This window comes from Nerophis ophidion, linkage group LG09, assembly GCF_033978795.1.
Source record: "Nerophis ophidion isolate RoL-2023_Sa linkage group LG09, RoL_Noph_v1.0, whole genome shotgun sequence".
Taxonomy (NCBI): Eukaryota; Metazoa; Chordata; class Actinopteri; order Syngnathiformes; family Syngnathidae; genus Nerophis; species Nerophis ophidion.
The window spans coordinates 71,150,090-71,173,535 of record NC_084619.1 but is presented as its reverse complement, the minus strand read 5'-3'; the positions used below and the strand labels follow the sequence as shown (position 1 = coordinate 71,173,535).

General features: G+C 41.6%; 1 protein-coding gene across 1 annotated transcript in view; it reads right to left on the bottom strand.

Annotated features, from left to right (window-relative positions):
• Positions 1-17,589, bottom strand: part of fam13c (family with sequence similarity 13 member C) — an 18,618-nt gene extending 1,029 nt beyond the window's left edge. Inside the window, exons 1-10 of the mRNA XM_061911730.1 lie at positions 16,925-17,589; positions 13,975-14,215; positions 13,754-13,883; positions 13,606-13,690; positions 10,448-10,662; positions 10,298-10,381; positions 5,245-5,367; positions 3,022-3,200; positions 2,852-2,953; positions 1-94 (exon numbers count right to left, since the gene is read on the bottom strand). The exon at positions 1-94 is cut by the window's left edge and continues 1,029 nt beyond it. Coding sequence (XP_061767714.1) covers positions 1-94; positions 2,852-2,953; positions 3,022-3,200; positions 5,245-5,367; positions 10,298-10,381; positions 10,448-10,662; positions 13,606-13,690; positions 13,754-13,883; positions 13,975-14,215; positions 16,925-17,120 — 1,449 coding nt within the window. The 5' untranslated portion in view covers positions 17,121-17,589. The remainder of the gene's footprint in view (positions 95-2,851; positions 2,954-3,021; positions 3,201-5,244; positions 5,368-10,297; positions 10,382-10,447; positions 10,663-13,605; positions 13,691-13,753; positions 13,884-13,974; positions 14,216-16,924) is intronic.
• Positions 17,590-23,446: the final 5,857 nt, after the last annotated feature.

The following is a 23,446-nucleotide window of genomic DNA, read 5'->3' as shown; positions in this document are numbered from 1 at the left end:
GAGCAGAGCCTCCAGGAGGCGGAGCTTTGCTTTGAGGTTCTTGTACTGGCAGTACTCCTCTGCCATAGGGCCGCGGTCGTCCTTTTGACAGACCCTACAGGAGGAGAGAGGACGCTGGGTTCATTTGTGGACGGTCCCTAACTTGCCTTAGCGTTGTACATTAGTAATTGGTTGGATGCTGCATCCATGTTGTACATTAGTAATTGGTTGGATGCTGCATCCATGTTGTACATTAGTTAGTGTGTTGGATGCTGCATCCATGTTGTACATTAGTTAGTGTGTTGGATGCTGCATCCATGTTGTACATTAGTTAGTGCGTTGGATGCTGCATCCATGTTGTACATTAGTTAGTGTTGGATGCTGCATCCATGTTGTACATTAGTAATTGGTTGGATGCTGCATCCATGTTGTACATTAGTGTGTTGGATGCAGCATCCAACACACTAATGTACAACATGGATGCAGCATCCATGTTGTACATTAGTTAGTGTGTTGGATGCTGCATCCATGTTGTACATTAGTGTGTTGGATGCAGCATCCAACACACTCATGTACAACATGGATGCTGCATCCATGTTGTACATGAGTGTGTTGGATGCTGCATCCATGTTGTACATGAGTGTGTTGGATGCTGCATCCATGTTGTACATGAGTGTGTTGGATGCTGCATCCATGTTGTACATGAGTGTGTTGGATGCTGCATCCATGTTGTACATTAGTGTGTTGGATGCTGCATCCATGTTGTACATTAATGTGTTGATTGCTGCATCCATGTTGTACAATTAGTGTGTTGGATGCTGCATCCATGTTGTACATGAGTGTGTTGGATGCTGCATCCATGTTGTACATGAGTGTGTTGGATGCTGCATCCATGTTGTACATGAGTGTGTTGGATGCTGCATCCATGTTGTACATTAGTGTGTTGGATGCTGCATCCATGTTGTACATTAGTGCGTTGGATGCTGCATCCATGTTGTACATTAGTGCGTTGGATGCTGCATCCATGTTGTACATTAGTGCGTTGGATGCTGCATCCATGTTGTACATTAGTGCGTTGGATGCTGCATCCATGTTGTACATTAGTGTGTTGGATGCTGCATCCATGTTGTACATTAGTGCGTTGGATGCTGCATCCATGTTGTACATTAGTGTGTTGGATGCTGCATCCATGTTGTACATTAGTGCGTTGGATGCTGCATCCATGTTGTACATTGGTGCGTTGGATGCTGCATCCATGTTGTACATTAGTGCGTTGGATGCTGCATCCATGTTGTACATTAGTGTGTTGGATGCTGCATCCATGTTGTACATTAGTGCGTTGGATGCTGCATCCATGTTGTACATTAGTGCGTTGGATGCTGCATCCATGTTGTACATTAGTGTGTTGGATGCTGCATCCATGTTGTACATTAGTGTGTTGGATGCTGCATCCATGTTGTACATTAGTGCGTTGGATGCTGCATCCATGTTGTACATTAGTGCGTTGGATGCTGCATCCATGTTGTACATTAGTGCGTTGGATGCTGCATCCATGTTGTACATTAGTGCGTTGGATGCTGCATCCATGTTGTACATTAGTGCGTTGGATGCTGCATCCATGTTGTACATTAGTGCGTTGGATGCTGCATCCATGTTGTACATTAGTGCGTTGGATGCTGCATCCATGTTGTACATTAGTGCGTTGGATGCTGCATCCATGTTGTACATTAGTGCGTTGGATGCTGCATCCATGTTGTACATTAGTGCGTTGGATGCTGCATCCATGTTGTACATTAGTGCGTTGGATGCTGCATCCATGTTGTACATTAGTGCGTTGGATGCTGCATCCATGTTGTACATTAGTGCGTTGGATGCTGCATCCATGTTGTACATTAGTGCGTTGGATGCTGCATCCATGTTGTACATTAGTGCGTTGGATGCTGCATCCATGTTGTACATTAGTGCGTTGGATGCTGCATCCATGTTGTACATTAGTGCGTTGGATGCTGCATCCATGTTGTACATTAGTGTGTTGGATGCTGCATCCATGTTGTACATTAGTGCGTTGGATGCTGCATCCATGTTGTACATTAGTGCGTTGGATGCTGCATCCATGTTGTACATTAGTGTGTTGGATGCTGCATCCATGTTGTACATTAGTGTGTTGGATGCTGCATCCATGTTGTACATTAGTGTGTTGGATGCTGCATCCATGTTGTACATTAGTGTGTTGGATGCTGCATCCATGTTGTACATTAGTGTGTTGGATGCTGCATCCATGTTGTACATTAGTGTGTTGGATGCTGCATCCATGTTGTACATTAGTGTGTTGGATGCTGCATCCATGTTGTACATTAGTGCGTTGGATGCTGCATCCATGTTGTACATTAGTGTGTTGGATGCTGCATCCATGTTGTACATTAGTGTGTTGGATGCTGCATCCATGTTGTACATTAGTGTGTTGATTGCTGCATCCATGTTGTACATGAGTGCGTTGGATGCTGCATCCATGTTGTACATTAGTGTGTTGGATGCTGCATCCATGTTGTACATTAGTGCGTTGGATGCTGCATCCATGTTGTACATTAGTGTGTTGGATGCTGCATCCATGTTGTACATTAGTGTGTTGGATGCTGCATCCATGTTGTACATTAGTGTGTTGGATGCTGCACAGGTCAGGCTAACACTTCCTTCTTTTCTCCTTATTTCCTTGGGTTTGATGCTTTCTTTGTGACTTGACATCATGCATCCCTCAAACCAAAATGCTCTGAATTTGTTTAAAGACGGAATAAAAGGCAAACGCAAAGTGTGTGTGTGTGTGTGTGTGTGTGTGTGTGTGTGTGTGTGTGTGTGTGTGTGTGTGTGTGTGTACCTGCCACTCAGCGTGTAGAAAAGGTCTTCAAACTCTCGAAGCGCTCGACGAAGCCTTCGTTTTTCCAAGCGTGTGCTCCTCAGCTGCTCTAATAATTCCGATCTGTATGAAGAAGAGAGAAATGTGTCTGAAATAATCCAAAGATTGAGCGTCCATGACAAAACCTCTACCTGGAGGCCTCATGTAGCGTTGCCATGGTGACCAACTGCATCCGGAGAGACTTGTCCTCGTCCAGCGGAGACACCACAGGTGTTGAGGACATGTCCACGGCGGGAACAGACAGCGGCGCCTCCGATGACTCACTTCCTGGTGCGGGGCTTGGTTCTTCATCAGAACCCTCCTCTTCCTCCTGTGACGTCACACACAGCTTCAGCAAAAGTATTATTGGCCTTTAGGAACGGCTGTAATGTTCCCAAGCGGCCACATGAGGGCAGCATTGGTGGCAACATATATTACATTTTGTAGCTTCTTTTTTTTTCTTTCATACTTTTTGTTAAAAATTGAGTCCTGTACTTTTTTTTAAATGAAAAACATTACTTTTTATATTACTTTTTGTTAATTGCAACTTTTTCCTGTCCATAGCCTTTGTAATATTTTCTTTTCTTATATAAATTTCCTATTATTTTTGTAATTATATGTTTTAAAAATACACATTTCTATATTCTGATTACATGAATATTTCTTTAAAAGGTTTTAATTTTAACTAATAAATATATACACACACACACACGTATATATATACATACATATATACAATTATAGATATATAAACATATATATACATATATACAAACGTATATACATATGTATGTACTGTATATACATATATATGTACACATACATGTGTATATATATATATATATATATGTATGTATATGTATGTATGTACATACACACGTGTGTGTATGTATATATATGTGTACGTATGTATATATGTATATATTTTATACACACATATATATATATATACATATATATATATACACGTATGTGTATGTATATATATATGTATGTATGTACATACACACGTGTGTGTGTGTATATATATATATATATGTGTGTGTGTGTGTACATATGTATATATGTATATATTTTATACACACACATACATATATATATACATATGTATTCATATATATATAAATACATACATATACACTCACACACATATCTATATATTTATATATATATACACGTATATACACATAATTTATATACACACACATATGTATGTATGTATATATATATATATATATTTACACACACACGTGTGCGTATGTACATACATACATATATATACACATACATGTGTATGTAAATATAAATATATATATATATATACACACACACACAAATATATATACACATACATACATATATATATATATATACATACACACACATATGTGTATGTATATATATATATATATATATATATATATTTTTTTTTTTTTATACACACACATATATATATGTATGTGTGGGAAAAATCACAAGACTATTCAATCTCTACAGAACTGTTTCAATCATCAGGAGATTTTAATGGAAGCATTCACATACAATGGTTTATATAGAGCACAGAGTGGGTGGGTACAGGCAGGCGTAGGGTGTGGTGATTGGCTCATGTGTTACCTAGGAGGTGTCTCCGTATGTGACGGCATGCTGATATGATTTCATTGCGCTTGTTGAGGGATGACAGGTCTGGGTGATATATAATAAACAGTATCTCTTTTAAGCATAGGTTGCATCTTTTATTAACACTGTTGTAAGCTGTGGTGGATGCAAGAATTTGGCATGTTATTGAATATTCAACATTATTGTCTTTGAGGTTCCAAATGTGCTTGCTGAGTTCTGTAGAATTCCGCAAGGTTTGGTTACTAAAGGAGGCCTTGTGATTATTCCATCTGGCCCCTACGCCTGCCTGTACCAACCCACTCTGTGCCCTATAGAAACCATTTAATGTGAATGCTTCCATTAAAATCTCCTGATGATTGAAACTGTTCTGTAGAGATTGAATAGTCTTGGTGACTATCACACACTAAAGTTGTGTTTTGAAGCCTGTGGTGACTATCTTCACTTATTTATGAGAACATGATTAAAAACTAAGTTGACAGCTGCAGTTTTAATCACTGTGAACTTCAACCATTACATGTTTGTGTTGTTTATATTCTTCATGTTAATATTTGTCTGTTTATATTCCTCCTTTTTGCTTTACATGTCAAAATTGTCTTTTTTCATTTGACGTCTTTTCCTAACTATTCTCATGTTTAATAATATTTGGCCATTTTAAATTGAAATGAAAAAAACAAACACATTTCTTACTTTCGTTCAAAAAGCGCCGCCATTTTTTCCCTTTTTCAGATCAAGTTCTCCTCCCAAGAAGAAGTACTCACGATGGTGGTGATGAGCGTGGGTGAGGAGGAGGAGGAGGAGGAAGAGGAGGGGAGCAGCAGCTGTTTGAGGACCTGATAGCGATCATAAAAAGGCTTCATGACGGAACATTCCGGAAGTGTACTCTGATGAAACAAAGACAAACAAGAAATACTTTGGATTAATTCTTTCATTTCAATGACTCTTCGACTGTCTAGAAGAGCAAAACATTGCCTTGGTCTACAATTAGACGTGCATCAAAAAACATTGACAACTGCGGCTGTAGGAAACATCCCAATGTAGTTTAGTAAACAATTTTTTTAAAATGTTTCCCCAATTTGTCACACTTTCATTATTTTTATCTTGCAATTTTACTTTTTATTGGAACCCTTTCACCATCTTGTTTATATTCTTTGTTCGTTTTAGTTTTTTTTTTCTTTTTTCCTCGATTTTTAACCTGTAAAGCACTTTGGTGCAATTTAAAAACGGTTGTAAGCGTGCTATAGAAATAAAGTCGCCTTGCCTTGCTAAAGGTGGGAATCTTTAGACTCACGATTACGATTGAGGTTCAGGAGCTACCAGGAGATTAAAAATCTATTATTGATGCACTTTTTACATTTATGTTGGTTTCACAAAAAAAAAAGAGTTTATCACTTGCGACGTTTAAAAAGAGTGTATTTGGAATAAGAAATTCCCATCACATTTATGAAATTTGTGGAAATGTGTGCAAAACTGGAACGTGAAGACTATAAAGGAGCTGGCCGGATCTCTCGGTGAGTTTTACAACCGTCTGCATGATTTTATGTTCAATAAATACTAAGCTTGCAGAATTCCGGGAATATTCATCCATCCATCATCTTCCGCTTATCCGAGGTCGGGTCGCGGGGGCAACAGCCTAAGCAGGGAAGCCCAGACTTCCCTCTCCCCAGCCACTTCGTCTAGCTCTTCCCGGGGGATCCCGAGGCGTTCCCAGGCCAGCCGGGAGACATAGTCTTCCCAACGTGTCCTGGGTCTTCCCCGTGGCCTCCTACCGGTTGGACGTGCCCTAAACACCTCCCTAGGGACGCGTTCGGGTGGCATCCTGACCAAATGCCCGAACCACCTCATCTGGCTCCTCTCGATGTGAAGGAGCAGCGGCTTTACTTTGAGTTCCTCCCGGATGGCAGAGCTTCTCACCCTATCTCTAAGGGAGAGACCTGGAAACTCATTTGGGCCGCTTGTACCCGTGATCTTATCCTTTCGGTCATGACCCAAAGCTCATGACCATAGGTGAGGATGGGAACGTAGATCGACCGGTAAATTGAGAGCTTTGCCTTCCGGCTCAGCTCCTTCTTCACCACAACGGATCGATACAACGTCCGCATTACTGAAGACGCCGCACCGATCCGCCTGTCGATCTCACGATCCACTCTTCCCCCACTCGTGAACAAGACTCCTAGGTACTTGAACTCCTCCACTTGGGGCAGGGTCTCCTCCCCAACCCGGAGATGGCACTCCACCCTTTTCCGGGCGAGAACCACGGACTCGGACTTGGAGGTGCTGATTCTCATTCCGGTCGCTTCACACTCGGCTGCGAACCGATCCAGTGAGAGCTGAAGATCCCGGCCAGATGAAGCCATCAGGACTGAATGGTCTGCAAAAAGCAGAGACCTAATCCTGCGGTCACCAAACCGGAACCCCTCAATGCCTTGACTGCGCCTAGAAATTCGGTGACAAAGGACAGCCTTGGCGGAGTCCAACCCTCACTGGAAATGTGTCCGACTTACTGCCGGCAATGCGGACCAAGCTCTGGCACTGATCATACAGGGAACGGACTGCCACAATAAGACAGTCCGGTACCCCATACTCTCTGAGCACTCCCTACAGGACTTCCCGAGGGACACGGTCCAATGCCTTCTCCAAGTCCACAAAGCACATGTAGACTGGTTGGGCAAACTCCCATGCACCCTCAAGAACCCTGCCCAGAGTATAGAGCTGGTCCACAGTTCCACGACCAGGACGAAAACCACACTGTTCCTCCTGAATCCGAGGTTGGACTATCCGGCGTAGCCTCCTCTCCAGTACACCTGAATAAACCTTACCTTGACACTCCTGATCTGGACTATTTCTAGTCATTCAGTCCAATGTTTTTTAAAGACTACTCCAATTGTTTACTGACTATTTACATCCGTGTGTGTGTGACTTTGCTTTCGTCTTTTAAAAGAATAAATGAAAAAACAGAAGCTTAGCTGAATGCTTTCATTTTACATTTTGAATGGGACTTTTTGGGGGGGCATCATTTGATGGCAGAGGGGTTAGTGCGTCTGCCTCACAATACGAAGGTCCTGCAGTCCTGGGTTCAAATCCAGGCTCGGGATCTTTCTGTGTGGAGTTTGCATGTTCTCCCCGTGAATGCGTGGGTTCCCTCCGGGTACTCCGGCTTCCTCCCACCTCCAAAGACATGCACCTGGGGATAGGTTGATTGGCAACACTAAATTGGCCCTAGTGTGTGAATGTTGTCTGTCTATCAGTGTTGGCCCTGCGATGAGGTGGCGACTTGTCCAGGGTGTACGCCGCCTTCCGCCCGATTGTAGCTGAGATAGGCGCCAGCGCCCCCAGCGACCCCGAAAGGGAATAAGCGGTAGAAGATGGATGAATGGATGGATGGATCATTTGATTGATTCAATCAACATTGATGTTTTGCTCACAAAAATGAATTTTTATTACAAATGTTTGCATGCACGTCTGCTTATTTTGACCACAAAATGTTTATATTTATATCCGTATATGATAGTTAGTATGAACTACCCCAAGTTTCCATTAATTCCCATTAATTCCCAATTTTGAATAATCAAAAAAGTCCAAATTTCCAAACGTCCCGAGCTTAACTTCCTGTGGGTAAATTTCTGGGAAAGTTTCCGGAAATTTACCAGAAACTCTCCGGCCCTTTGCAACCTTAAGAAATACATCCATTATTGACGTTTACTCATCGATTTTATTATCATCCGTGTCCGAATTGCCATGCATCAAACAATGGAATATTTTATTGGCTGTCAACAAGATGGCACTAGCTGCATTTAAAAAGAGGGTGTGGACTGGTAGGAGCCTAAATGATGTTTAAGTCCATTTACGTATTACGGAAGGTGCTTTAAGTTTATTCAGCCAAAAGGGGACTATTTACTTTATTTAAACAATATAAAAATGCACATATTGCATGCTTAGAATAATTATAAAAGGTAGACTTTATTTGTAATTATTACATTTGTCTGAATAATTTGATGCTGTACTATTTTATACTGCTTTAAGTGATGATTACGTAAGTGTTTATATATGTTCAAGTTAAAGTAGCAATGATAGTCACACACACACACACACACACACTAGGTGTGGCGAAATTATTCTCTGCATTTGACTCATCACCCTTGTTCACCCCCTGGGAGGTGAGGAGAGCAGTGAGCAGCATCGGTGGCGGCGCCCGGGAATCATTTTTGTTGAAAATCCAAGCCTTGATGCTGAGTGCCCAGCAGGGAGGTCATGGCTCCCATTTTTATAGTCTTTGGTATCACTCGGTGTTGTAATGAGGTTTTTGGACACAGTGCATTATGGGTAACAGCAGTCAGGTATGATGGAGTGGAGCCACACAGTTTCCTAACTCCTTCTTACTGTAACAAACTCGCTTTATTTTGTCGTCCGTTTTTGTTCCCACATGGGGATTGTTTGACCTTTTTGGAGGATTACCATATTTCCTTGAATTGCCGCCGGCTATACGGTATAGTATGCACCTGCCACGAATTAAAACTCGTTTCGCAAAATAATTAGCATATGCCTGGAATTTCCACCGGGTCAAACTCGTCACGTCACGTCCTCATTTTCAAAATGGAGGAGGCCGATTTCAATCATTTGAAATCGCATCAATGGAAGAAGATTAAGAGCTATTCAGTAGGATTTAAGGTCCAAGTTATTGAATATGCTAAAAAAAAAAAAAACAGTAAGCAGCTATATTTTATTAACGTACCGTAGCTGCGGGTGTCAAATATGAGTCATTAAATGACTCCCGCCTCCTGGTGGTAGAGGGCGCTAGTGATCCTTCTTGCGACTACTCGGCTGAAGAAGAAGTGACAACAAGCAGCGATCGTTTATTTTTTCCTCTCGCTTGCACTTTTAACATGGGGGATTACATATCTAAAATAAAACTGTTTTCTAAACTGGACTTTCAATCGAAGCAGGGGGTAATAAAGGAAGATCTCCATCGAGACAGAGAAACTTTTAAAACTGAAAAGGGGGACGGCGTGGCGCAGTGGAAGAGTGGCCGTGCGCAACCCGAGGGTCCCTGGTTCAATCCCCACCTAGTACCAACCTAGTCACGTCCGTTGTGTCCTGAGCAAGACACTTCACCCTTGCTCCTGATGAGTGCTGGTTAGCGCCTTGCATGGCAGCTCCCTCCATCAGTGTGTGAATGGGTGAATGTGGAAGTAGTGTCAAAGCGCTTTGAGTACCTCGAAGGTACTCAACCGTTTTCTAAACTGGACTTTCAATCGAAGCAGGAGGTAATAAAGGAAGATGTCCATCGAGACAGAGAGACTTTTAAATCTGAAGAAAGATAAGGAAGACTTCTATCAACAAGTTATCGCTTTGAGTACCTTGAAGGTACTCAACCGTTTTCTAAACTGGACTTTCAATCGAAGCAGGAGGTAGTAAAGGAAGATCTCCATCGAGACAGAGAGACTTTTAAAACTGAAGAAAGATAAGGAAGACTTCTATCAACAAGTTATCGATGCTTTTGATCAGAAGGAGGTGCGCATGGACTTCATTTATAAGTAAAGGTAAGACCATAATAACGTTTTTTTTTATTAAATGTGCTTTTCATGACGGTATCCTTACATCACACTCAAATTTATAAACGCAGGCCTAAATTTATTGCATGCCTTTGGTAAGAGGTTTTAAATTAGTTAGCGCCCCGGCGGCAATTCAAGGAAATACGGTAAGTTGCCAAGTGAACAACACGAAAGGAAGAGAAGTGTCTGAAGTTGTGTTTGTTGCAGGAAAAAAGTCGAGGCTTCATTAGGAAACTGAAGTGAAGCACATCACAGTTTTTACCGGCCGTCCATGCAGACTCTCAAAGTACAGGAGACACTTCTGCAGGCTGGACTTCTCCAAGCTCATCTGGTGATGGTTCATGTCCTGCACATGAAGACAAGACCTGGTCAGCGTGTCACCAAGTACTGACCTGACCTGACCTGTGCAGACCTGGATGCTGTCCGGCAGTCCCAGCTCTCGTCTGCGCTCCTTCAGCCTGCTGACCACCACCTGCACGCTGTCCTCCACGCTGGGCTTCTTGCTGATGCTGATGCTGCTCTTCTTGATGTTGATGTGTTCCGGCTCAGGTCCTGAGAGTCCAGACTCCCTCGGGGTGATCAGAGCCCCCTTCAGGACGTCGGCCTCTACGTCACACAGCTTGAGCTCTGCAGGTGATCAACATGATTGTTAAGCAAGTACTTCCCAACCTCATCCCAGAAATATTTCATTCAATTCAACACTGTCATAAACATGTGCCATATAGTGAAACCACACTAAACAACACTGTCATAAACATGTGCCATATAGTGAAACCACACTAAACAACACTGTCATAAACATGTGCCATATAGTGAGACCACACTAAACAACACTGTCATAAACATGTGCCATATAGTGAGACCACACTAAACAACACTGTCATAAACATGTGCCATATAGTGAAACCACACTAAACAACACTGTCATAAATATGTGCCATATAGTGAAACCACACTGAACAACACTGTCATAAACATGTGCCATATAGTGAAACCACATTAAACAACACTGTCATAAATATGTGCCATATAGTGAAACCACACTAAACATCACTGTCATAAACATGTCCCATATAGTGAGACCACACTAAACAACACTGTCATAAACATGTGCCATATAGTGAAACCACACTAAACAACACTGTCATAAACATGTGCCATATAGTGAAACCACACTAAACAACACTGTCATAAACATGTGCCATATAGTGAGACCACACTAAACAACACTGTCATAAACATGTGCCATATAGTGAAACCACACTAAACAACACTGTCATAAACATGTGCCATATAGTGAGACCACACTAAACAACACTGTCATAAACATGTGCCATATAGTGAGAACACACTAAACAACACTGTCATAAACATGTGCCATATAGTGAAACCACACTAAACAACACTGTCATAAACATGTGCCATATAGTGAAACCACACTAAACAACACTGTCATAAACATGTGCCATATAGTGAAACCACACTAAACAACACTGTCATAAACATGTGCCATATAGTGAAACCACACTCAACAACACTGTCATAAACATGTGCCATATAGTGAAACCACACTAAACAACACTGTCATAAACATGTGCCATATAGTGAAACCACACTATATGTGTTTTGGTACTTTTTGGTAATTTTGGAAATAAAGGGCATTACCAAAAAAAAAAATTATTGTCTTTATTTGAACAAAAAATCTTACTGTAGATAAAACATTTGTTTATTATTGTCATTTAGTCCTTCAATAAAATGTTGAACATACTAGACAACTTGTCTTTTAGTAGCAAGTAATCAAACAGACTCCTAATTAGTCTGCAGTAACATATTGTATCATTTATACACCTATTATTTTATACACATTATGAGGGACAAACTGTAAAAATGGATTATTATTCCACTTATTCATTTCCTGTTAATATCTGCGTATTTTCTGTTTGAACATGTTCTATCTACACTTCTGTTAAAATGTAATAATCACTTATTTTTCTCTTCTTTGATACCACACATTAGTTTTGGATGATACCACACATTTAGGTATCGATGCGATACCAAGTAGTTACAGGATCCTACGTTGGTCATATTCAAAGTCCTCATGTGACATAGTTACTGAGTTTATAGACACAACATACATTTAAAAAAAAACAAAAACGAAAGAACATTTTGTGATGCAAAGAAATATTGATGTAATCATAATAGTATCAACTAAATACACTACTGTACTTGGTATCATTACAGTGGATGTCAGATGTAGATCCATCCATGGCGTTTGTTTACATTGTAGCTTACTGGAAGAGATGGTGCTGCAGGGAATTCTGGGAATTTGTTGTGTTGCAGTGCAATTATTTTCCCAAAATGTGTTTGTCATTGTAGTTTAGTGTGGTCTCACTTTATGGCACATGTTTATGACAGTGTTGTTTAGTGTGGTTTCACTATATGGCACATGTTTATGACAGTGTTGTTTAGTGTGGTTTCACTATATGGCACATGTTTATGACAGTGTTGTTTAGTGTGGTTTCACTATATGGCACATGTTTATGACAGTGTTGTTTAGTGTGGTCTCACTATATGGCACATGTTTATGACAGTGTTGTTTAGTGTGGTCTCACTATATGGCACATGTTTATGACAGTGTTGTTTAGTGTGGTTTCACTATATGGCACATGTTTATGACAGTGTTGTTTAGTGTGGTCTCACTATATGGCACATGTTTATGACAGTGTTGTTTAGTGTGGTTTCACTATACGGCACATGTTTATGACAGTGTTGTTTAGTGTGGTCTCACTATATGGCACATGTTTATGACAGTGTTGTTTGGTGTGGTCTCACTATATGGCACATGTTTATGACAGTTTTGTTTAGTGTGGTTTCACTATATGGCACATGTTTATGACAGTGTTGTTTAGTGTGGTCTCACTATATGGCACATGTTTATGACAGTGTTGTTTGGTGTGGTCTCACTATATGGCACATGTTTATGACAGTGTTGTTTAGTGTGGTCTCACTATATGGCACATATTTATGACAGTGTTGTTTAGTGTGGTTTCACTATATGGCACATGTTTATGACAGTGTTGTTTAGTGTGGTCTCACTATATGGCACATGTTTATGACAGTGTTGTTTAGTGTGGTTTCACTATATGGCACATGTTTATGACAGTGTTGTTTAGTGTGGTCTCACTATATGGCACATGTTTATGACAGTGTTGTTGAGTGTGGTTTCACTATATGGCACATGTTTATGACAGTGTTGTTTAGTGTGGTCTCACTATATGGCACATGTTTATGACAGTGTTGTTGAGTGTGGTTTCACTATATGGCACATGTTTATGACAGTGTTGTTTCACTATATGGCACATGTTTATGACAGTGTTGTTTAGTGTGGTCTCACTATATGGCACATGTTTATGACAGTGTTGTTTAGTGTGGTTTCACTATATGGCACATGTTTATGACAGTGTTGTTTAGTGTGGTTTCACTATATGGAAAGTGAAGCCAGCCATGAAATGATGTTCTTCACAAGTGTACGTAGACTTTTGAGCAGGACTGTAAATGTTTGAGTGGAACCTTTAAGCTGCTTGCGGCTCTTCAGGAGCTCCTTGATGAGTCTGGCAACCTCCGGGTGTGCGGCGGTCTTGTCGTAGTAGGAAGGCTAGGAAGAGAGAGCATGAATGTAAAAATGTGCTGACTCATCCATCCTGCCTTTGGTGCTCACCTTCAGCCTCTCCTGCTCAAAATGTTCCTCCAGCTGCCGGATCCTCTTCCTCAAGGTCTGGACGTGTCGTTTCAGCAGCGACACGGACAAGGTGGCGTCATCGGGCTCGGCGTGGACACTGCGGCGCGCCCTAGGGTCAGGAGACACCACACCGCGCCACGCACGTCTAACCAGGTCTGACGTTGGCGAAGAAGCGAGGGTGGGACAGGAGCGCGTCTTACATGCGGATGTGCTGCGAGCACGGCGGCGAGGGGGCGCTGTCGGGGTCCAGGTTGTAGCGCAGACTGCCGCTCAGGTTGGGGCAGCGTGGCGACGGCACGGGACACTCGCTGGTGGTGAGGCTGGAGAGGAGTGGAGGGCTGCCGGTGGAGCCCGGAGAGCTGGACGGGGGCTCCTCATCTCCAGGGGCGCCCCACGGTGGCGGGGCGGGGGAGTACACGGGAGCACAGAGCGCCGAGTCCACTACCGTCACACACAAAAGACAAATCATTTCCACTGAGGAGGAAACACAACCCAAGAAGCAGAAGGTGTGGATAGAATGCTAATTTACATTCATTTATTTTGGTGTTCCAGTCAGTTAGAATAATTGCATGGAAGTTATCACACAACTCTTATGCTTAAAAGGGCACACGACTCGCTATCTTCCACTGGATGCACTGCACCGCAGATGTTTTCTGTCTTTCAGCTTGCTAACAGCCAAGGACGAACCAGGACCTCCTCAAAGATAAGGCATATCAACAGCAGGCGGACAAAGCAGAGACAGGGCCCCCAGCACATTTTTGTTCTGAATAATCACGTACTGAGCTGCTGGCGTAATGTGTGAGCCCTCCCTTTAGAAGCAGCCTCGGCATGCAACTAGGGAACTCCCAAACTGAATAAATAGAGTGCGTGGGCTGTTCCTCAGAGCGTAGGGTGAGACTGTAACTAAGTGTTCAGCTCCATGCGTTCTCCTCATGAGCAAAATTGAACTCTGCCTGATTCCTTGCTTCTTGTTCTGTTTAATAGATGCCTCGGTGTTTAAACCTGACAACCGATGGCAAGGTAAACAGTGTAGTAACCAGACCCAAACAAGAAGTGTATCTTACTTCTATGCTACAGTGCATCCAGGAAGTATTCACTTGGTCCACATTTTCTTATGTTACAGCCTTATTCCAAAATATCAATCAATCAATCAATGTTTATTTATATAGCCCCAAATCACAAATGTCTCAAAGGGTTACGACTACAACATCCTCGGAAGAACCCACAAAAGGGCAAGGAAAACTCACACCCAGTGGGCAGGGAGAATTCACATCCAGTGGGACGCCAGTGACAATGCTGACTATGAGAAACCTTGGAGAGGACCTCAGATGTGGGCAACCCCACCTCTCTAGGGGACCGAAAGCAATGGATGTCGAGCGGGTCTAACATGATACTGTGAAAGTTCAATCCATAGTGGCTCCAACATAGCCGCGAGAGTTCAGTTCAAGCGGATCCAAGACAGCAGCGAGAGTCCCGTCCACAGGAAACCATCTCAAGCGGATCAGCAGCGTAGAGATGTCCCCAACCGATACAGGCGAGCGGTCCATCCTGGGTCCCGACTCTGGACAGCCAGTACTTCATCCATGGTCATCGGACCGGACCCCCTCCACAAGGGAGGGGGGGACATAGGAGAAAGAAAAGAAGCGGCAGATCAACTGGTCTAAAAAGGAGGTCTATTTAAAGGCTAGAGTATACAGATGAGTTTTAAGGTGAGACTTAAATGCTTCTACCGAGGTAGCATCTCGAACTGTTACCGGGAGGGCATTCCAGAGTACTGGAACCCGAACGGAAAACGCTCTATGGCCCGCAGACTTTTTTTGGGCTCTAGGAATCACTAATAAGCCGGAGTCTTTTGAACGCAGATTTCTTGCCGGGACATATGGTACAATACAATCGGCAAGATAGGCTGGAGCTAGACCGTGTAGTATTTTATACGTAAGTAGTAAAACCTTAAAGTCACATCTTAAAAATAGAGTATTTTTGTTCTCAATATTCTACACACAAAATGACAATGAGATTTTTATATTTTGAAACTGTATTTAAAAATTAAACATAAGTATTCACTGCCTTTGCTCAATACTTTATTGATGCACCTTCGGCGGCAAGTAAAAAGAGGCTCTCTGTGAATACACCCATCTTTGGGCAGTTTGGCCCTTTCCTCCTTGCAGCACCTCTCAAGCTCCATCAGGTTGGGTGGCAAGCGTTGTCCAGCATGTCTCTGTACATTCCTGCATTCATCCTTCCCTCTATCCTGACGAGTGTCCCAGTTCCTGCCGCTGAAAGTCATCACCACAGCATGATGCTGCCCCACTCCCATGCTTGACGGCAGGGGTGGTATTGGCTAACTAAATACAGAGTCTCGGAAAGCTTTCTGAGGGATCGCTTGTGCACGCCAGTTTTCCGAGACTCTTATTTTGTTAGCGCAGGCAGCATGAAGCAGGGCTTTTATTGTGAAGATAGGAAACGTGCAGTCGGCCTTTAGAGTTTTGACGGAAGGGACGGCGCGAAAGTCTGTTGAAATAAAAAGTGTTTCTCGCCTTCCTCTCTGTCATTTTTTCATAATAATGAACTGGCAGCAGCCAGCGTCATCTCACAAGACCCTCGGGTGCCGTGAATGTCAATCAAGCAAGCTACGGAATTTGCCGCCAATGTTTTTCTTGTAAAGTGTATGGAAGCTGGATGAATTAGATGCCAAAAACCAACCACTTTCATGTGGTATTGTACAGAAAGGACCACTTTTTTTCTCCTCCATTTGAAAATGTGGGCGTTATCATCATTACTGTCTGATTCCAATCAATGCAAGTCATCAGAATCAGGTAATACACCAACTTATATTCTTGTCTTCGTGAAAGAAAGACATCTATATGTGTTACACATGCTTGTATTATCATTAAACACATTTAACTTGTTTACAAAAATGTCTCTTTCATAAATAAATAAATATAAATGATATATATAAATGAGGTAGATCCCCTCGAGTTGGTCAATTGAAAAGTAGCTCGCCTGCAGAAAAAGTGTGGGCACCCCTGAAATAGAGCATGATGTTTGCCAGTCAGGTATTCATGCAGGACTTGCAGAGGACATGTTGAAATAGAGCACGGTGCTCCTGTGTGCTGCTGTAAGCTCGGAAAGATATTTCAGGGAACTCACCAGGCTGGAACCGCTCCACTGGCGGAGGCGAGTGGAGAAACGGCGTGTGACTGGACTCCCCGCTGCAGGGAGGCTGCCGGTGGGCAGGCAGGCTCCTCTGGTCTCCGGGGTCCTCGGGTGCCGGGTTAGGGGGACCCGTGTCCGCCTCCAGGGCTTGCAGCTTGAGGGACGGGCTCTGGAAACAGAAACAGAACATGGCGAGGTGCGGCGGCGGCGGCGTCTTCCTCAAGCCGTAGGTCCTCCACGGTGGTCGAGGACGGAGGTGTCACGCGGCGTTTAGCGCGTACAGGGAATCAGTAGAGGTCAGTAGGAACATGGCAGTCGCCTTCCTCAAAAACAAGTCGGCGGGGTCAGATCGCCTCCGTGCCAAGAAGTCCATCATGTGACCAGGAGACCATTCCTAAATGCACATGGCATGTCTTGCCTGGACCCGGCTGCCTCCACATGGATTATTCATCAGGCACGGCAAGAAGGGGCGCGGCGGGAATACCGCTCCTGTCGATGCGTGCGGCGTGGGCGAGGAGGAGGAGACGGGATGAGGAGGGGTTTCCACGGCAACGTTGTCAGGGCGAGTCTATTTGATGGCGCTGCGGGAGTCGAGTAGAGCCGCTTGCCTCCGTGTCACGAACATGGAGGCTGGAACCAAGCGCTGCGGTCTGAGGCGGTTTTTTGGGGGGAGGGGGGGGGGGGGGGGTTGTGCGTGGGTGGGTGGTGGGGGGGGGGGGCGCTCTGACATCATCATCCTCATCTTGGCTTTTCTCACGCTCCTGAGGCTCTTCATTCATAAAAAAAACACAGCCTTGTGCGTCACCGGTGGAGGGATGTTGGCAGGGAGGAGGAGGAGGAGGAGGAATCTAGAGATGAAGCACACACACACGTACACAAACACACACGTACACAAAGGTGTCAAAATGAATACACAACGATTGAAGGTGCCCTGTTGTCATAAAGACGCTTAAGGTCGTTTGTCTAAAAAAAAAAAAAAGCAGCAAGGCTTGGAGGGATCTATTGTGCGTCACAGTTGCAGGCCTGTAATTATTATCTGTGTGTGTGTGTGTGTGTGTGTGTGTGTGTGTGTGTTTGACAAGCAAACACACACACACACACACACACACACACACTCTTATTTCTTACCTTCTTGAGACCTCCAAAAGATGCCTCCCTCTTCAGGACCAGCCTTTCTAGATATATAAAGATGTGTATTTACAACATTAATAATATATACATACTATGCAAATATAAAAAAAGCCTGTTGTGAAAAATGAGTTGAAATTTCACAAAGAAAAAGGTCACACTTTCATAAGAAAAACTTAAGAATGTTGGCAGTGTTACAATAAAAGTCCTCATTTTACTCAACGCAGGTCCAAATTTGACAAAAAAAATGGAACATTTGTGCAAGATTATGATAAAAGTTGAAATTTTCCTCAATAGTCACCATGTTACAAGAAAACTGTTAAAGTTTGGCAATATTATACCAATTAGAATTTTACTTGGCAAAATTATGACAAAGTGATCATTTTTTCTGGTTCAAAAGTCACTATTTTACAAGAACAAAAAAAAATCCGCAATATTGTGATAAGTCAGAATTTTATGACGAATGTCAACATTTTGCGTGAAAAAGTCATCATTTTACGTTAAAAAAAGTACGAGAAAATATTGCAGAAAATGAGAAATTGTTCCCAATTTAATTTTTTTAAAAAATTGACAAATTGTAAAGAAAAAGAATGCTTTCAGTTATTTCATTTTTTTTTTCATTTGTAATTGGATTCAAATGTCATTATTTACTTATGTCTATGTACATATTTAATTATTTGTATTCATTTTGGCCAAAGGGGGAGCATTTCAATTTCGTACACACACTTGTTATTTCATATGTTGACCAGAGGGGGGAGCACTTTTAAAAGCGACACACAGTCAATTTGAAAAAATCCCTCCTTTTTGGGACCACCTTCATTTTTGATGGCTTTCACCAAATGAGAAATTCTATATTAGATGCAGTGGTTTTACGTATCGGGACCAGGATAGCAGTCTGAACTTTTTCCACTGGTCTTCATATGGAAGCTACTTTTCCATGTTGATGTCTCGAGAAGGATAGAAATAAATAAACACACACACACACACACACACACACTCTTATTTCTTACCTTCCTGAGACCTCCAAAAGATGCCTCCCTCTTCAGGACCAGCCTTTCTAGATATATAAAGATGTGTATTTACAACATTAGTAATATATACATACTATGCAAATATAAAAAAAGCCTGTTGTGAAAAATGAGTTGAAATTTCACAAAGAAATGGTCACACTTTCATAAGAAAAACTTAAGAATGTTGGCAGTGTTACAATAAAAGTCGTCATTTTACTCAACGCGAGTCCAAATTTGACAAGAAAAACGGAACATTTGTGCAAGATTATGATAAAAGTTGAAATTTTCCTCAATAGTCACCATGTTACAAGAAAACTTTCAAAGTTTGGCAATATTATACCAATTAGAATTTTACTTGGCAAAATGATGACAAAGTGATCATTTTTCTGGTTCAAAAGTCACTATTTTACAAGAACAAAAAAAAAATCAGCATTATTGTGATAAGTCAGAATTTTATGACGAATGTCACCATTTTGCGTGAAAAAGTCATCATTTTACATTAAAAAAAAGTATGAGAAAATATTGCAGAAAATGAGAAATTGTTCCCAATTTCATTTAAAAACAAAATTTGACAAATTGTAAAGAAAAAGAATGCTTTCAGTTATTTCATTTTTTTTCATTTGTAATTGGATTCAAATGTCATTATTTACTTATGTCTATGTACATATTTCATTATTTGTATTCATTTTGGCCAAAGGGGGAGCATTTCAATTTCTTACACACACTTGTTATTTCATATGTTGACCAGAGGGGGGAGCACTTTTAAAAGCGACACACAGTCAATTTGAAAAAAATCCCTCCTTTTTGGGACCACCTTCATTTTTGATGGCTTTCACCAAATGAGAAATTCGATATTAGATGCAGTGGTTTTACGTATTGGGACCAGGATAGCAGTCTGAACTTTTTCCACCCGTCTTCGTATGGAAGCTACTTTTCCATGTTGATGTTTCGAGAAGGATAGAAATAAACACACACACACACACACACACGCGCACTCTTATTTCTTACCTTCCTGAGACCTCCAAAAAGATGCCTCCCTCTTCAGGACCAGCCTTTCTAGATATATAAAGATGTGTATTTACAACATTAATAATATATACATACTATGCAAATATAAAAAAAGCCTGTTGTGAAAAATGAGTTGAAATTTCACAAAGAAAAAGGTCACACTTTCATAAGAAAAACTTAAGAATGTTGGCGGTGTTACAATAAAAGTCGTCATTTTACTCCACACAAGTCCAAATTTGAAAAGAAAAACGGAACATTTGTGCAAGATTATGATAAAAGTTGAAATTTTCCTCAATAGTCAACATGTTACAAGAAAACTTTCAAAGTTTGGCAATATTGTACCAATTAGAATTTTACTTGGCAAAATTATGACAAAGTGATCATTTTTTCTGGTTCAAAAGTCACTATTTTACAAGAACAAAAAAAAATCAGCAATATTGTGATAAGTCAGAATTTTATGACGAATGTCACCATTTTGCGTGAAAAAGTCATCATTTTACATTAAAAAAAAGTACGAGAAAATATTGCAGAAAATGACAAATTGTTCCCAATTTCCTTTAAAAAAAAATTGACAAATTCTAAAGAAAAAGAATGCTTTCAGTTATTTCATTTTTTTTCATTTGTAATTGGATTCAAATGTCATTATTTACTTATGTCTATGTACATATTTAATTATTTGTATTCATTTTGGCCAAAGGGGGAGCATTTCAATTTCTTACACACACTTGTTATTTCATATGTTGACCAGAGGGGGGGGCACTTTTAAAAGCGACACACAGTCAATTTGAAAAAAATCCCTCCTTTTTGGGACCACCTTCATTTTTGATGGCTTTCACCGAATGAGAAATTCTATATTAGATGCAGTGGTTTTACGTATCGGGACCAGGATAGCAGTCTGAACTTTTTCCACCGGTCTTCGTATGGAAGCTACTTTTCCATGTTGATGTCTCGAGAAGGATAGAAATAAATAAACACACACACACACACACACACACTGTAGGTTCCAGTGACACAGTCAATACTCATGTATTGTACCTTGTTGTTGTACACCGGTATATAGCAAGTTTTGTCACACACATTAACAGCATTTTTAAAATAAAATAAAAAGATTACACACACCTGACATTTCAGCAAACATGTTACTCCACCTTCTCAAGTAACTGTTCTTAGAAATGGAACCTGTGTACTTTTAACACAGAGGTTCTTTACCAGTTTGGCCCTCAAGAATATCTGTTTCTCGGCCGTGGTACGAACGGACCGCTGTAATACACTTTTCTACCACTTGTGGCAGTAATGACAACATCAAACAAACAGAAGAAGTCTGAAGTTCGAGTCGTAGAGACGTTTCTAAGAAACAATTATTAAATTATTTGAGTTACATTGTCTGTATCTTAGCATTGCATAATTGTATGTAAATGTCTTTTTATCCTTTACTAATCTTTAATTAGTTCCTATTTTTTTAATCCGCCTGACCTAAGCCTTGATAATAATATTGTGATTCATATCATTTGACAAGGTCTATCCTATTAAACTGTAAGTAGGTTAGATATAATTACTGCATATCAATAAATGTTCATTTATATAGCCCTAAATCACTAGTGTCTCAAAGGGCTGCACAAACCACTACGACATCCTCGGCAGGCCCACATAAGAAATCCGGATTCAGTGTTAATAGTTCTGGAGCGGAAACATTGAGCCCTGAGGTCTAAAAAGGGTGAAGAAGTGCTCCGCCGCTCCCGGTCTGTGGAACACTCTCTCCCTGACCACCTGAGGGCACCACAGACTGTGGATGCTTTTAAAAAATGCTTAAAAACACTTATTTTTGAAAAAAGCATTTTATTTTAGATATATGTATTTATGTTTTTAAACGCACTGTAGCACTTTGAGGTTGTTTGCTCAATGTAAAGTGCTTTTACAAATACCATATATTATTATTATTATTATTATCAATCAATCAATCAATGTTTATTTATATAGCCCCAAATCACAAATGTCTCAAAGGACTGCACAAATCATTACGACTACAACATCCTCGGAAGAACCCACAAAAGGGCAAGGAAAACTCACACCCAGTGGGCAGGGAGAATTCACATCCAGTGGGACGCCAGTGACAATGCTGACTATGAGAAACCCTGGAGAGGACCTCAGATGTGGGCAACCCCCCCCACCTCTAGGGACCGAAAGCAATGGATGTCGAGCGGGTCTAACATGATACTGTGAAAGTTCAATCCATAGCGGCTCCAACACAGCCGCGAGAGTTCAGTTCAAGCGGATCCAAGACAGCAGCGAGAGTCGCGTCCACAGGAAACCATCTCAAGCGGAGGCGGATCAGCAGCGTGGAGATGTCCCCAATCGATACAGGCGAGCGGTCCATCCTGGGTCTCGACTCTGGACAGCCAGTACTTCATCCATGGTCATCGGACCGGACCCCCTCCACAAGGGAGGGGGCGGATATAGGAGAAAGAAAAGAAGCGGCAGATCAACTGGTCTAAAAAGGAGGTCTATTTAAAGGCTAGAGTATACAGATGAGTTTTAAGGTGAGACTTAAATGCTTCTACTGAGGTAGCATCTCGAACTGTTACCGGGAGGGCATTCCAGAGTACTGGAGCCCGAACGGAAAACGCTCTATAGCCCGCAGACTTTTTTTGGGCTCTAGGAATCACTAATAAGCTGGAGTCTTTTGAACGCAGATTTCTTGCCGGGACATATGGTACAATACAATCGGCAAGATAGGATGGAGCTAGACCGTGTAGTATTTTATACGTAATTAGTAAAACCTTAAAGTCACATCTTAAGTGCACAGGAGAAAGAAAAGAAGCGGCAGATCAACTGGTCTAAAAAGGAGGTCTATTTAAAGGCTAGAGTATACAGATGAGTTTTAAGGTGAGACTTAAATGCTTCTACTGAGGTAGCATCTCGAACTGTTACCGGGAGGGCATTCCAGAGTACTGGAGCCCGAACGGAAAACGCTCTATAGCCCGCAGACTTTTTTTGGGCTCTAGGAATCACTAATAAGCCGGAGTCTTTTGAACGCAGATTTCTTGCCGGGACATATGGTACAATACAATCGGCAAGATAGGCTGGAGCTAGACCGTGTAGTATTTTATACGTAAGTAGTAAAACCTTAAAGTCACATCTTAAGTGCACAGGAAGCCAGTGCTGGTGAGCCAGTATAGGTATATATGTATGTATATATGTATATAAAAGGTATATACAGTATAGGTATATATGTATGTATATATGTATATAAAGGTATATACAGTACAGGCGTAATGTGATCAAACTTTCTTGTTCTTGTCAAAAGTCTAGCAGCCGCATTTTGTACCAACTGTAATCTTTTAATGCTAGACATGGGGAGACCCGAAAATAA